Genomic DNA, 14,500 nt, shown 5'->3' with positions numbered 1-14,500 from the left:
AAGATTAGTTTAAAACCGAGACCTACTAAAATTACAATGTGGATTTTAAAAATAAAATATATATATATACAAATGAAATTTTCAAACAAAATTTTCAACTAAAATTATATGAAAATAATATTTTTGAAATTATAAATCCAAGTGACGACTGTGTATTTATTAATTGGAAGAGGATTTCCTCCTGTCCAAAATTTGGACCGGAAGGGATTGTTTGGGTCTATGGGGTTTATCACGGGTTTCATTTTAATAATTTGAACCGTTCATTTTGTTAAGTATTTCGTGTATTTTATTCACACAAAAAATTAGGTTGATCCGATAATTGTAACATATTTAATTTATTGTATTTTTTACTAAAAAAATATATGAAAATCATATTTGTAAAAAATGAACCATACATTATTTTGATGACAAAAATAAAAAATTGAACAAGTTACAATTATTGGATCGATTTATTTTTTTTATAAATAAAATATACGAAATGTTTGACAAAATAAAAATTCATATTATTAAAACAGAACTCGTGATGAGTTTTTCGGGCTCAAATAACTCCTTCCAATTCAGATCGTGAACGGGAGGGAATTCTCCTCCTTATTAATTAATGTGATTTCCTAAGTGACCAAAAAGAAAATGGCAAGAATTTGATGTTTTTATAATATTTTCCTTCGTAGAATAGTATGACGATGGACCAAATATGAGGATCACTTATCTTCACATAAGCAAAATGAAAGCACACACCACATGATCTAAGAAAAAACACACACGAAAAAAGAGAAAAAAGAAGAAAAGTTTACAAATGCAAGCATATTTAGCAGCCCATAACTTTGTTAGCAGCGAGCTTAGGTTTCTCCACAACACTACCATCGTTTCCAGCCAATGCCCTGTACTTATCCTTCCTAGTAAAACCAGTGCACTCGTAAGACAGCGTCGCCGCAATAGTCCTCTGTATGTAATTCGCAACGTCGTGGCTCGATTTACCTGAACTACAAGTCAGCTCATACGGCAATTTATTCAAGAACGTAACTTCATACGCCGGACTAGGATTCATGAAGAAGTAAAACGGGTCCAACCCTTTCCACCCCCTCGCCGTGGTCCCATGAAACATGCTCATTTTGTTTGTCATCGCCACCGGGACAAGTTCATCGGTTAATTCAGCAAACAAAGCCGAAAACCTAAGCAAAAATGGTTCCCTACATGTTGTGCCTTCAGGGCATATGACTAGGTCGCCTTCTTCTAGAAGTTTCTTGATCATGTTGGCGTCGGTGACTCGGTCGCGACTAAGCCTGACGGTTTTGATGGGGGAGATGATTTCGGAGAGGCGGGAGAGGGAGTATGTGACGGCGGGGATAGGGCGGCCGAGGGCGGTGGAGAGGAAGATTGGGTCGAGGAGGGTGCGGTGGGAGCAAATGAAGAGGACACCGGTTTGGCCGGTGGATTTTTTGGCAGGGGGAGGAGGGGTGCCTTTGACGGTGACTCGGACACCGAGAGCCCAGAAGGCGTAGTAGACGAGAGGCATGGGGAGGAGGGCACCGGCGGCGATGCGGAGACATGCGAGGAGGAAGCCCACTGGAATCCAGAGGATGGTGAGAAGTGCCATTAGAGGATTTAGTTTTTGTACGAGACGGCCGTCGTGGAAAACTAGGGGCTTTGGTAATTTGTCATGTGTCACTGCCTCTACTTCTGGATTTGGTGGTACTATGTAACCCTCCTGCATTAACGTGATAAGTAGAAATTAGACTTCCCTTGCTTAAATGAAAGATTACGACCTAATAAATATGTAACAATCTCAAAATTTATAAAAGTAATGTTTATGTTTATAATATTATATTTTATATCTATTAATATTTTAAAATTTGTAAATAAAAACTTATCTTGTATTTATTTTCATTTTTAAAGAACAATATACAAAATTTACTAAATTCTTATAATTACAAAAAATATAAATAAATAATTTCACTTGTTTGAAAGCATAAATTTTCTTGAAAAAAATTATAGATCAGAGGTAATTTGAAAATATAATTATCAATTTATAAAAAATATTATAATTATAATTATTAATATTTATAAAATTTACTATTGATTGGTAATTATTTTTTTGCAAATATTACTGATGTGATATTTTCCTAATTTTCTTTCATTTCGCCTCCTATCTCCTCCCGCCACCACTCATCACTCATTACCACCACAGGCTACCAACAATTTTGGCTATTGTTACTTATGACCAGTTGCACCAAACCACCTCTCACCCATGTTAACTACTTTCAATCACCACATATTGTTGTAAATTAATGAAATGCCATCCCTAACTGTTGGTCACCAACCACCTTCAAGCATCCATTTTACTTGTTTTCTAAATAATTTTCAAAATATATATATGTACAAGATATATTTTTATTTTTATCAAAAATCAACATAAACATATTTAATATATTTTTGTAATAAACAAAAATAGTAGACGGAATACTCAAATAGTACTAAAAGTTAACAAATTTTGGCACTTTCTTGATATTGTTCAATCGTTGAATGAAGTTTGGGCCTAACAAACCTTGCAAAGCTTCATGAAGGGGAAATCAGTCTTCCGATCACCGATCCCAATATCCGGTGCGGACGTATCTTTAAAGGCCTTCTCAAGAACATTAGCCTTGTTGGTCCCAACAAGAATCCCAGGACTACGCACAAGCCCAGTAGCTCTTCCCTTATAACTACCTATCTCTGTCCCTAACACCATATCCACTCCCAAATAATCCTTCAAAAACCCCTCCACCATAACCCTTGGATTCGCCGTCAACACGCATCTCCTCCCACACGCCGAAAACACACGCCATGTCTCCGGGTGCAAGTCACTTGAGTAGAATTTCGGCAAAACAGCCCGTGCCACTGACTCAATATCCGACACCCTCGCTCCTGCAAAGGACGCGAAGATGAGAACACGAATGCCCGCGGATTCTGAAATGTAGTAGTAGAGAATTCCGATTAACGGAGTGGCTAAGAGCAAGAACAGAAGCCTCAGAATGCCACCAACTTCGAAGGCCACGAGGGCAAAGTAAGGGAAAGAGCTTCTGCCACGAAGCAAGGTTCCATCCATGTCAGCGACCACCGTGTGTTTGTCACGTCCGGCGGAATCGCAGCGGTCAATGGTTGGGAAATTACAAGGAGAATGTACATTTTGTTCTGCCATTGCTATGGAGAAAAGAAAAGGTATGTTGCTAAGGGTACTAGTGCTAGTTACTGGACATATGTTGCTAGGTTGTTGATCATATATATATATAAAGAGGGACTAAGCAATGTGGTGGTTAGGATGAGACAAATGGTTTGGCTTATGAGACCGATGGGTGTGCCGAGATTTCCAAAATGGTGTTAAATCAAAGGGAGAGATTTCTTTGGAATCGCCGAGAAGGTTAGTACTAGTGTTTAGGGGTGGGCGCGGGTCGGTTGCGGCCACAAAACCTCCAATCCGCCATCCGTCCGCCAGATTGGCGGATTGAAGAAAATCAATCCGCATCCGTCCGCCAATCCGGCGGATGTGGATTGAGCGGATTGGCGGTTTGGCGGATGGATGCGAATCGGTTTGGCGGTTTAAAATTTTATAAATTTTCAACATAATTCAACTTGTGCACTTCCTCAAAAAAAAAAAAAAAAAAGAAGAAGAAAGTATTACAGTCAATGACTTAAAAAAGTATTACCATCACTGTATGCCTTATATCCAAAGAAAGAAAGTTTGAAACTTTAGAATATCACGATCACTGCATGCCTCATCCACATATTACAATCACAGCATGATTCATCCCCATAAAGTATTACAATCTGTGATTCTTAAAATATAATAACAATTCAAACCACCAAAACCATGAACAGAGCAGTAGTAGAGATTGAATGTCTCTGTATTGTTACATCTACATATGTTTTTGAAAACAAAAATCAACCAGCATATATCATATTTTCTATTTATTATTTTTAGAGTTAGATTTAAAAACTAAAAAATATAGATGAATAATACGTTTATTTTTTTCAATTCAAAAAATATATTCAAGTTGAAAACTTTTTTTCAACAGAATATTTAAACTCTTTTTCAATTGAAAACACAAACATAATATTTAAACAAATTGAAAATACAAAGTCTTATAAATTACTAGGGGTGTTCGAGATTTGGCGGTTTGGAGGTTCGGTTGCGGCCAAAAAATCTCAAATCCGCCATCCGTCCGCCAAATTGGCGGATTGGAGAAAATCAATCCGCAACCGTCCGCTCGTCATCACGCATCCGTCCAAAATGCGGCGGATCGGTTCGATTCGGTCGATTTTGACGGATCGATATATCCGCTGCTCACCCCTACTAGTGTTTGTTTTTATTGTGATTGAGAAGGTAAATTGGGTACAATTGGACTCTTACATGGGATGCTAATCCCACTCGCTTTGGAAGCGTGGAGGCCACTGGCTGAATGAAGCATCCATAAACAGTTTAGCTATAGCTTATGCTGCACTGGGTATTTTTATTTTGAAAAATGCTTTGGAGCTCTAATTCTTGAGCTCTAAAACTAGCACTAATGAGTTGGCAATGGGCTCCACTCACAGTGATGTAATGTTTTGGTCTTAATTTGTTTTTATTTTTTATTTTTTTTGCTCATTGCCAGGTCATTAGTGCTCTATTAGAGCACCAAAATTAATGCTCTGAATCATTATTGTTTTATTTTTAGCTCTGAAGTTAATAAATCGGTCAAATTCTCAGTGACTCTAAAATTTGGGATGTTCAACTTTCGTGGTATTTGACTTGAATTGTCCGAATTTTCTGAATTTTTGAAAGACCTTAATTAATCAACTAAATTGTCTCAATTGATCAGATCTGTGAGTCGTCTTGAGTTCATATTTAAGGAAGTGTTCAATATTTGAAAGTTAATAATATAATATGAACATAATTTTTATATAAACAATTCATCCAAAACGATATTGTTTTATATGATCCTTTCATTTGACTCAGAATTGCAAAAATATAACTTTTACATAATTCTATACAAATTTCACGTATGAAAATTTTATTTGTAATTAATTTTTCCTATAATTTTTACTCTTCATTTTTCTTTTAAGTAATAGTAATTAACTTATTAATATAAGACATGAGATTACATGTAATTGGTGAAAGAAAAAAAAGGCTCAACCTTAAAGTAAGGATTGTGAAAAAGAAAAAAATGTCCCATGCCTACATGGTGTAAAATTTGCATATTTCTGTCTTTTACTCGGCCTGGCTAATGTTGCCATCAAGATTTTTCTAAAAATTGAACTCACATACGCTTGTCATCACGCACTGGTAGGAACAATTCCTTGGGCATCTTTGTGAAGCTCGCCTGAGTTTTTGTCACATTCCTCCCCTCATATTTGGGTGAATCTCGTGTATTCTCATTTTGCATTCTTTATTAACAAAGCAAAGCCTAAAGTTGTTATCATGTATACCTACATGCCATATTCTATTATATATAACCATGCATACATAGCTCCAGAATAAATATTCTTGTTTTCACAATCATTCTTGCATTGACACAGACAGCTCGGACTGATTTACTAGGGAGCTAAATCCAAGGGAATGGTAAATTTTAACACCAAGGATCCTCTAAAGTGAAATTTTTCTAAAATTTTCTAGAGTGCTACATTGTGTGGTTGAGATTTACTGGCAAGTCACATCAATTTGTTCTGATATGACTTGCCAGTAAATCTCAACCACACAATGTAACACTCTAGGAAACTTTAAGAAAAAATCACTCTAGAGGATCCTTGCTCAAATTTTAAGGCCCAAAAAGTGTGAAGGCGACGTGAAAAGTGACCTCTAAAGAGTATAATTTTAATTTTCAAACATTACTTACAATGATGAAGATCCACGGGGTTAGATTCTTCCAACGATTAGAATAAACCCTTTCGAAACAATAATTATAAGCCAAGTTGGTTGGAGGTACTAAACAGGGTTCGGCTTGAATTAGGAAACATGTAGAGTTCACAGTTCAAATTTTGTTCTCCAATCCAACATTTGTTTGGTCAAACGTGCAGTATGGTCCAACCTATCATTATGATCATACAAAATTGTTTTCATAAGCATATTCTGCCCATTAATTGAAAACAATAGTTGCAAATAACTAAGTAATTGAGAGAGAGAGAGAGAGAGAGAGAGAGAGAGAGAGACTCGGCGGCAACCATGGTATATCGACTAAGGTGGCCAGACGCAGGCGGCAACCACCACGGCGACTAGCTACCAGTGATTGACGGTTTGTGTTGATACATCAGCGATATTTTCGGTGAGTTCTCCGTTTGTCGGTTCACAGAGAGAGAGAGAGAAACCTAAGATTGAGAGCTAGGGTTTTGGAGGATGAAGATGCAGAAGCAGAAGCCAGTGCATGTTGTAGGTTTCAAAATTTTCCATTGTTGTTGATTTATCCTTGATAGCTATTGGGTTGTGATTCCTCCCCATTTTTCCCAATCTATTTGCTGAAAACGGGTAAGAAATAAAGAAATAAGAGGAGCAGCTCATCCAAAATCCCTTTTAAAGAATTCTATTCTAGCTTGGTGAAAAAGAAATTGAGCCCTAATAGTTCAAATCAAGCTAATGATAAAAATTAGAATAATATAGACTATATATAAAGGCAATTAAAACTTGAGTTTGACCATGATCGTTTTGATGTTGAAGAGACTTATTGCGATTCCTTTAAAGCTTATAATGCCATGGTGGGTTCTAGTGTTTGCCATGGCTTTTCTTCAGAACAAGGCCTGGGCAAAACAACAGTTCCTGAACCAATGAGGGATATTGAGACACCAACAAAGGGAAGTATCCCAACCACAAATGTGCGGGACTACAATGAGGCAAAAGGGCATGCTCAAGTTTGAATGTCATGTGTAGAGGGTTTCGTGGATATGGCTTCTATAGACTCTCAAACTGAAACAGAAATGGTCCAAAGCCATAGTTTTAATAAATTAGGTAAGTCTTCTTCCCATAATGTTGTTTTTATGCCCTGACGTGGTTTATTTAAATCTGATATTGCTAAGAAGAAAGTAGTTAAAGTCTCAAGAGATACTCGGTGGGTTATGAAAACGATCAACTTCAAATTCCATTGAAAATCTCTAAAATTGGGTCTAAGCAATGGGAACATGCTCTTATGGATTATTTTATTGATAGAAAATTATCTTTTTTCCAAGTGAAGACTTGGGCCTATAAGTTGTGGAAGGAAAATCTTGAAGAAGTAGTAGCCTTAGATAATGGCTACTTTGTATTCAAGATTAAAAATGAAGAAGCTTTAACGTCCATTCTTGATGAGGGACCTTATTATATAGCAAATTGAATGTTATTAAGAAATGACACCCTGATATGACCTTTAATAAAAATGTCTTCTCAAGTGTACATAGGTAAAAATTTTCAATGTGCCGCTTGAACTTTGGGCTGAGGAGGGATTGAGTTATATAGTAAGTTCTATTGATAATCCGTTGTACCTTGATGAATCAAAACCATAGCCGGTTAACATTTGTTAGAATTTGTATTAAAATAAAAGCTACTAAGGAAATTTCACCGTCCTTTGTTGTAAACTTAGGATTTGGAGAACCATTCGAAATCAAAGTGAAAGTTCCTTGGAAATCCCAAGTGTGTGGAGAATGCAAAATATTTCGTCATGCTACAAGTTTGTGTCCAAGTAAATCGAAATTTGAAGCTCCTAGTAAATTCAAACAAGAGTGAAAGGGTGTGTTGCCTCGGGGCATATAATGAACCTCGCTGTAATATCTATTTTTTTGTATATAACTTATGACTTACTTGTCAAAAAAAAAAAAAAAACCAATAGTTACAGAGAAGTAAAAATGCAGCAGCAAATAAATTCAGAGTCAATTTTCTTGTTCGTTCTCCAAATCCCAGTAAACATTATTTCAAAATTTTGGCAAAGCAAGCATATATTGAAACAAATGAGAGTTTCCCTTCTCCATTTCTTTTAAAACTATTCAGTATCTTTGCTAATTAGCCAAAAAAAAAAAAAAAAAAAAAAAAAACCCAATTAACACAATCTTTGCTCATTTTCCATTGAATCCGCACATTCCCATTCTTTATTCACTTCAATATTCAAAGCGTTATTTATTTATTTTTTTTATTTTTAAATATCAATACCACTACAGCTAACTTTACTTATTGTGCTATGATCAGACCCAGTCATGATAGTGCAAACACTGATATACTGTCACTACTACTGAGTTCTAAGAAACTGACAATTGGAGTTTTTTCTTTTTTTTTAAGCAAAGGGGAACATTTTATTGACGAAAATCAAGTTTAATACAGCTTAATAGGTTGGACAGAAAAGAATGCCAAATCATATGCCAGCACTGCCCAACATCACAAATGGCTGGATAGAATTCAACTAGCAAAAGAAGAAAAAAAAAAAAAAATGCAAAACAAAGAAAGAAAAGAGCAGCACCAATCCACATCCATACAAAAATAGCAGATACCAAAGAAGACCAAAAAAAAAAAGACACAGAACTCCCCCACCCAAAGACCAAGTAACAGAACATCAGTCCAACAGAAGGAACAGAACACGGCATGTGCAACAGTTTAAATTAAGACAAAGGTTCTAAAATTCTCCTTGGTCAGGATGTAATCTTGAATCATAAATCACAATTCCAATAAAACAGCGGCAATCACCATAAAAGTACCAACAACAATTGGAGATTCGGTAATCATAATGTGTGACATTTGATGTACAATTTTTTTTTTTTTTTTTTTGATGGCTAGAAGAACACTCAGTACCCTTACAATCCACCCTTATAAGTCAAATTAGCTTATCCACCTAAATCATTGGACTTCCACTTAAATAGTAAGAGATTCGAAACTTGATCTGGGAAGAAGAGCAACTCCCTTACCAATTAGGATGGGCCCTTGGTGGTTTCAGATGTACATCACTTGTGAGTATAGGCCTAAGGTGTTTGATGAAATGTCTGACCGAATCGCTAGTTATCTCTTGCACTGTTCCGGAAGACAAAACACAACTTGAATACGCACGTGTAAGTTTTGCGTGTTTCGGCCAAGAGAAAAAAAAAAAAAAAACTTTAAAATTAGTCATTTATTTAAAAATCTCTTTTACATCACATCACCTAGAGAAGTACAGACTAGTTCAAAGATATTTTGGTTTTTAGTTTTTATTTTTTGATTATCAATTTTTAAGTCACAATATCAAATATATCCATTATGTATAGATCATTCCTAAAAAAAACGCTAGACTTCAAATTTTTTGTTTTTAAAAAAGACAAATAAATTTTGAAATCGACTGCTTATTTATTTTATTTTTTTGTCATAATGAATGAAAAGTGTGTAGATTTTCAGTTCAGTAAATCTTAAGTATCATATTTCATAACCAGTCTTCAACTGACACCCGTCTGAATAACTCATAATTCTCTCTCAGATTACACTGAAGTTTTACTCAATTTGAACCAAAAGCAATCTCAGGTGGTTCAAACTTTGAGTTCAAGTTTATTGTTCATGTCATGGTCTACCCATTCCACTAGGCTAGGTGTTGTCAATATAATTCTCGACAGTTCAAAAGATTGGATTTTGAGCATTGATTTTCAATGCCCTAATAATGTTTGACAGACAGTAACATGTTTTACATATGACTGTCAGAGGTGTTTTCCCTCTCCTAAAGCAATTTAACATTGTAATGCTATTAAACTGTCAATTTCCTAGTGCCACCTAATGAATCTTTGTTTTCTTTCAAGATAGATAATGGAGAAAGATGGTCAATCACTGTCAAAACTTGAAGTACAATCAAAGAAGAAGCAAAGCAACAAAAATCATATTAACTATATAAACACAGCTTCTATTGACACTGTCTTGCACCTCATTGCAATCGATCATCAGCACAAAGATGCCCAAGTCATTTGCAGCTTCTGTCATCTTCCTGATTTGGCATCTTATATCATCTGGTTACTCTCTAAACTGAATTCAATGCTTCCATTTTTCTCTCTTTGGAAACAAAGCTGCCTAAAGTAAGAGAGAATTATCATTCAACAAATAATTCCACCCAAGGTTTTAAATAATAGTATTGGGAGTTGTGATATGGTCATAGGCTAATATCAAATACTAGTAGAAAAATAGTGTCAGCCAATATATATGTTAATATGGGCATTAGAAATCCAAAATCCCAATACATACCAGTCGATATTTAAAATCCTATTCCATTATCATGTTTGTAAGAACTCAATCCTAATATGTTCTTAAACTTTGCAGGGAATTCAGTGGCAGAAGCATGCACCATTTATGTGAGCAATAAATGCCCCTTCCCGATATGGCCCGCAACTGCCCCAAACAAAGGGCAACCAGTGATAGCCAACGGAGGCTTCTACCTTCCACCAGGCCAAACAAAAACCATCCAAGCCCCCGGGACATGGAGCGGCCGCATTTGGGCTAGAACAGGCTGCAACTTCAACTCCAACTCCAAATCCAACTGGAAGCCCGCCTGTGAAACAGGCGACTGTAACCAACAATTCGAGTGCAAGGGTGAAATAGGCCTTCCTCCTGTCACACTTGTTGAATTCTCCCTCCAGGTGGACAAGAAAAAACCAAGTTTCTATGACGTGAGCTTGGTTGACGGATACAATCTCCCTGTTTCCGTCTCGACAAAGCGCCCGGAGACAAAATGTAGTATCGGAGGGTGCTTGAAAAATTTGAAGAGCGTGTGCCCGGAGGAGCTGCAGGTATTGAATGATCGCCGGGAAGTTGTAGCGTGCAAAAGCGCATGCCTGGCTTTTGACCTTGACAAGTTTTGTTGCAGGAATGAGTTTAGGAGCCCCCAGAAGTGCAAGCCGAGTGTGTACTCGAAGATTTTTAAGGATGCTTGTCCTAATTATTTTAGTTATGCTTTTGATTCGCCGTCACCGCTGGTGAACTGCCCGTCGGATGAGTATGTGGTAACGTTTTGCCCTTCGAAATGGGGCACTGAGCACACAGATGCATGAGAGTTGCAATTCCAATTGCAATGCCCCCTTCCTCTCGAGTAGAAAACACTTCATTATTATATCCTATGATGTGTATCACTGACGAATAATAAGTTTACATATGGCATATGAACTCTACTTTCAATGAACAACTTACCTAGTTATAGATACATGATAGGCAAAATGGTAAAAAAGTATTTGATTGTATTAAATATCATTGTTACACTTTATTTCGTCTTCTTCTTTTGTATTTTATCGTGCACTTCTCAAATGAAAATTATATGTAAGTTTGTCTTTAAAATCAATTCATTGTTATTGTAAAAATGTACGATTTCTACTTAATAATGGGTCATTCATTACACGTCTTATCATAATGGTGATATTATTTATATAAAAAATTAGATTAATTCAATAATACAAGACATTATTTCATCAAATTTGTATTAAAAAAAGATAACAAATATAATTTTAAATATTTTTTCAATTATCCACAAACAAATGCCTACAAAATAAACTATTCAAATCATAAACATGCACATGATACGCTCTATGGACCCAATTGGACCGGATTGGATTTCTCTCAACCATAACCTCAATTAAGATTATTAATCTAGCATTTTAGATAACATTACCAAAAAATATATATATAAAAACCTTCTATATCCATTGTTAGTTGGGCTTTAATCTTACCCTGGATTTAGAATTGGAAAGTTTTGTTCTTCTTCAATTTTAAGGCCCAAATACTGCTAGCTAGGCCCAAAGTCAATTTTGGGAAACAAGACTTTAAATAACGCTGAAAACGTATCTGGCTAGCTTAGCCCTAACCTAAGATCAAAAAAAGCTTAGCCGCCGCTCGGTTTAGGGTTTCTGTTCTATATATAGAGAGTGAAAGCAGAGTTTTTGGATCCATCAGCCTATGCGAGCCGATGATAAGGATTCTCTTTTTTGATTTCTTCTCTTTTTCAATCTCTTCTCTCTCTTGATCTTTGATTCTCTCTATGTATAATCTTTGTTTATGTATTTATTTTTGGTTTGAATTTTTTTCAATTTCCTTGGATTGAAGTGAAATCAAATGATGAGAAAAAAACTGCAACAATATGATGGACAAGTTCCGTGATTCTTAGTATTTAAGTCTCTGATGATTTCTTTGCATATATATTTTATGACATTTGTTTTCTCTTCTATTTGCTTATTCTTGGGTTTATTTTCCCAATTGTTTTAAAACAGGTTTTTGAATATGAATGAATTAACTGAGAGATGTGATGAGTTTATCTATTGGTCCGTGTTTCTGATTTAACCGTGACCGACAAACCTTAACCAAACTCTGATCTCTTTTGATTTTGAAAAACAAAATAATATTTCATTATTGGATTTTATTCTTGTTGGATTTTCTGGGTTGTTTTGTAATTATTTCGTGAAAATAGCTTGAAAGTAATGTAGTTGTTTACCTGCCAAGTTTTTTTCACTAGCTTTGTAATTTTTTTTTTCCTTTTATTTTCTCTTGCTATGATGAATCATGAAAAAATTCACATGTCAGACTTCAGAGATTTTATGTAAAATCTATGAGAATAAATATTCATGTTTTCTGAGCAGTTTTTCCAATATGTTTTCTTCTCTATTTTTTGTTTTGCGTTTTTGTGCTTATAATGAATTGTTTCTGGTATCAATCAACCAAAAAGATGATCATATGTGTTTTTCGGTTTAATTACTTATATGATGTCAATGCATTCAATGGCACAACCTATTGAATCCACTATGGAGTTTTATAATTGAGAGAAATTACATTATTTAAAATTTTTAAAAAAAAAAAACGGTGTGTTAAACAAATATTCAATTTTTAGAAAATTTGCATAATGACAAACTTGTATAGAAAATTGGCAGAAATGGAGGGTAAGAAAACTGATAGATTGAACACCTATTGAAATTTTGGTTTTTTGATTGTTTTGTTTTGTAAACATTCTTTATACCCTTATGGACAGAATTGATCGAAATATTATTTTTAAATATTTTTATGTTTTAATTTTTGAGCATGAGACAGTAAGTAATTAACAATACATGTTTTGGAATAAAAATCAGGAAAGTTTCGTCGAACAGGTTTTACTATTCTTTATTTATTTTAGGGTACCGTGCACTGGTACTCTTGAGGTTTTGGTCTAATTATATTTTCATTCATGTTATTAATACTTTATTTCACAAACTATCTACTGATATAAAAAGAGAAAATTACATTGAAAAATTTATATAATAAAGTATGGATTTTTGAATTTGTTTTACACATATTTGTTTTATTTGGATATTTGGATGGTTGAGATTTATTCAAATTATAAAATAATGGCTGAGATACATTTTTTAAAAAATATCTTACATGTATATCGCTTCTCTCTCTTACTTTTTTATTTTCTCACCTATCTTTCTATGATTCTATGATATCACTTTTCTCTCTTTTTTATTTTTTTTATTTTCTTCTATTTTTATTTTTCTCTTAGTTTTTTTTATTTTATTTTCTCCTTTTTGTTTATTTATTTTTATTCATATTATATGGAAAAATCTGCGATTCAGAATTAAGGGCCAGATTTTATTGTGTGTAGTAGAGATTAAATTAATGAATTTTATAGTTTATAAATTAAATAAATTTGAACAATTAATTATTATATTTAAATATATTGAATGCCTGATAGATTTCGTAAATTTAGACCTCATATAAAGAAAAGGGAGAGTGCATGAGTTTAATATCTTCATGTCGTCTAAATAATTAAATTGATAGGGAATTAGTGTAATTTCTCGAATGTTATGTAGTAAATCTAAATTTTAGAGGTATAAGTGTAATTTATCTTTATTTTTAATTTGAAATTTTATGAGTTGCATAAATTTTCTTTTGTCATGAGAGATTTACCTTTAACAATAAATTGAAAAAAATGAACTTATTTCTTTAATGGTGAAACTAAACCTAATTGAATACGATTTTAGCCCCTAGATTTGAGAAGCAAATTTTCAGGGTTATGGCTAATATTTGATTTCTCTAATTAACGAAGATGTTTGGTGGGCTTCAGATTTGACATTAGGTTGCCCGAGTTTGGGCTGGGCCTTAACTTATAATATCCATACCAGTACAGTCTGTTTTAAAAGGGTTATCTGTGCTGATCGTAAAAAAACATTTCATCACATACCAGCTCGGCCGGGTCTAAATTTTCTTTTTTTTTGTGTGGTGAAAGTCAGAATAGAGAAACTATTGAAAGGCCAATAGTAGGACGAAAAAATCAAGCAACACCTCCAATTAGTAGATTATTGAACTATTACGAAGATCATTCAAAAAGTTGTAACGCGATGAAGACATCACCCACCACCAACTTTTCCGAAACCTTGAGATTATAGTGAGTGGGAAGTTGGTTTTTTTAAAGTTTTTTTTGTGGTTTGATTATTTTAGTAGGATATTTTAGTTTGGGTATTTGAAAAGTTGAGATTGATTTTTTAGGAATTATTGTATTAAAAAATGTGTTTGAAATGATATAAAATATAAATTGACCAAATTGCCCCTATTGATATTTAATTGCAAATATTTGTTATT

The 14,500-nt window shown here is 34.3% G+C and overlaps 2 protein-coding genes and 3 non-coding genes across 5 annotated transcripts; 4 read left to right on the top strand and 1 right to left on the bottom strand.

Moving 5' to 3' along the window:
• Nucleotides 1-628: 628 nt before the first annotated feature.
• On the bottom strand, nucleotides 629-3,175 carry LOC114321533 (glycerol-3-phosphate acyltransferase RAM2). The gene is made up of 2 exons (XM_082899716.1): nucleotides 2,543-3,175; nucleotides 629-1,705 (listed from the first exon to the last, which is right to left on the bottom strand). The coding sequence occupies exons 1-2, from the start codon at nucleotides 3,173-3,175 to the stop codon at nucleotides 806-808; spliced, it is 1,533 nt and encodes a 510-aa protein (XP_082755842.1). The 3' UTR covers nucleotides 629-805.
• A 6,612-nt stretch (nucleotides 3,176-9,787) lies between these two features.
• Nucleotides 9,788-11,294, top strand: LOC114321518 (thaumatin-like protein). Its single transcript, XM_028268689.2, has 2 exons — nucleotides 9,788-9,924; nucleotides 10,229-11,294. Exons 1-2 carry the CDS (start codon nucleotides 9,867-9,869, stop codon nucleotides 10,954-10,956), a joined length of 786 nt encoding a protein of 261 aa, XP_028124490.2. The 5' UTR covers nucleotides 9,788-9,866; the 3' UTR covers nucleotides 10,957-11,294.
• A 706-nt stretch (nucleotides 11,295-12,000) lies between these two features.
• On the top strand, nucleotides 12,001-12,079 carry LOC114321538 (small nucleolar RNA Z199). The gene has a single exon (XR_003650321.1). It is a non-coding gene; the product is annotated as a small nucleolar RNA Z199 (small nucleolar RNA).
• A 110-nt stretch (nucleotides 12,080-12,189) lies between these two features.
• On the top strand, nucleotides 12,190-12,267 carry LOC114321536 (small nucleolar RNA SNORD18). The gene has a single exon (XR_003650319.1). It is a non-coding gene; the product is annotated as a small nucleolar RNA SNORD18 (small nucleolar RNA).
• Nucleotides 12,268-12,433: 166 nt separating this feature from the next.
• LOC114321539 (small nucleolar RNA R64/Z200 family) lies at nucleotides 12,434-12,531 on the top strand. The gene has a single exon (XR_003650322.1). It is a non-coding gene; the product is annotated as a small nucleolar RNA R64/Z200 family (small nucleolar RNA).
• The last annotated feature ends 1,969 nt before the right edge of the window (nucleotides 12,532-14,500 follow it).

The sequence above is a fragment of the Camellia sinensis genome, chromosome 1, assembly GCF_055761805.1.
Source record: "Camellia sinensis isolate YWXY chromosome 1, ASM5576180v1, whole genome shotgun sequence".
Taxonomy (NCBI): domain Eukaryota; kingdom Viridiplantae; phylum Streptophyta; class Magnoliopsida; order Ericales; family Theaceae; genus Camellia; species Camellia sinensis.
Note: the sequence above shows the minus strand (reverse complement) of the source record. Positions and strands in the feature narration are given on the sequence as shown.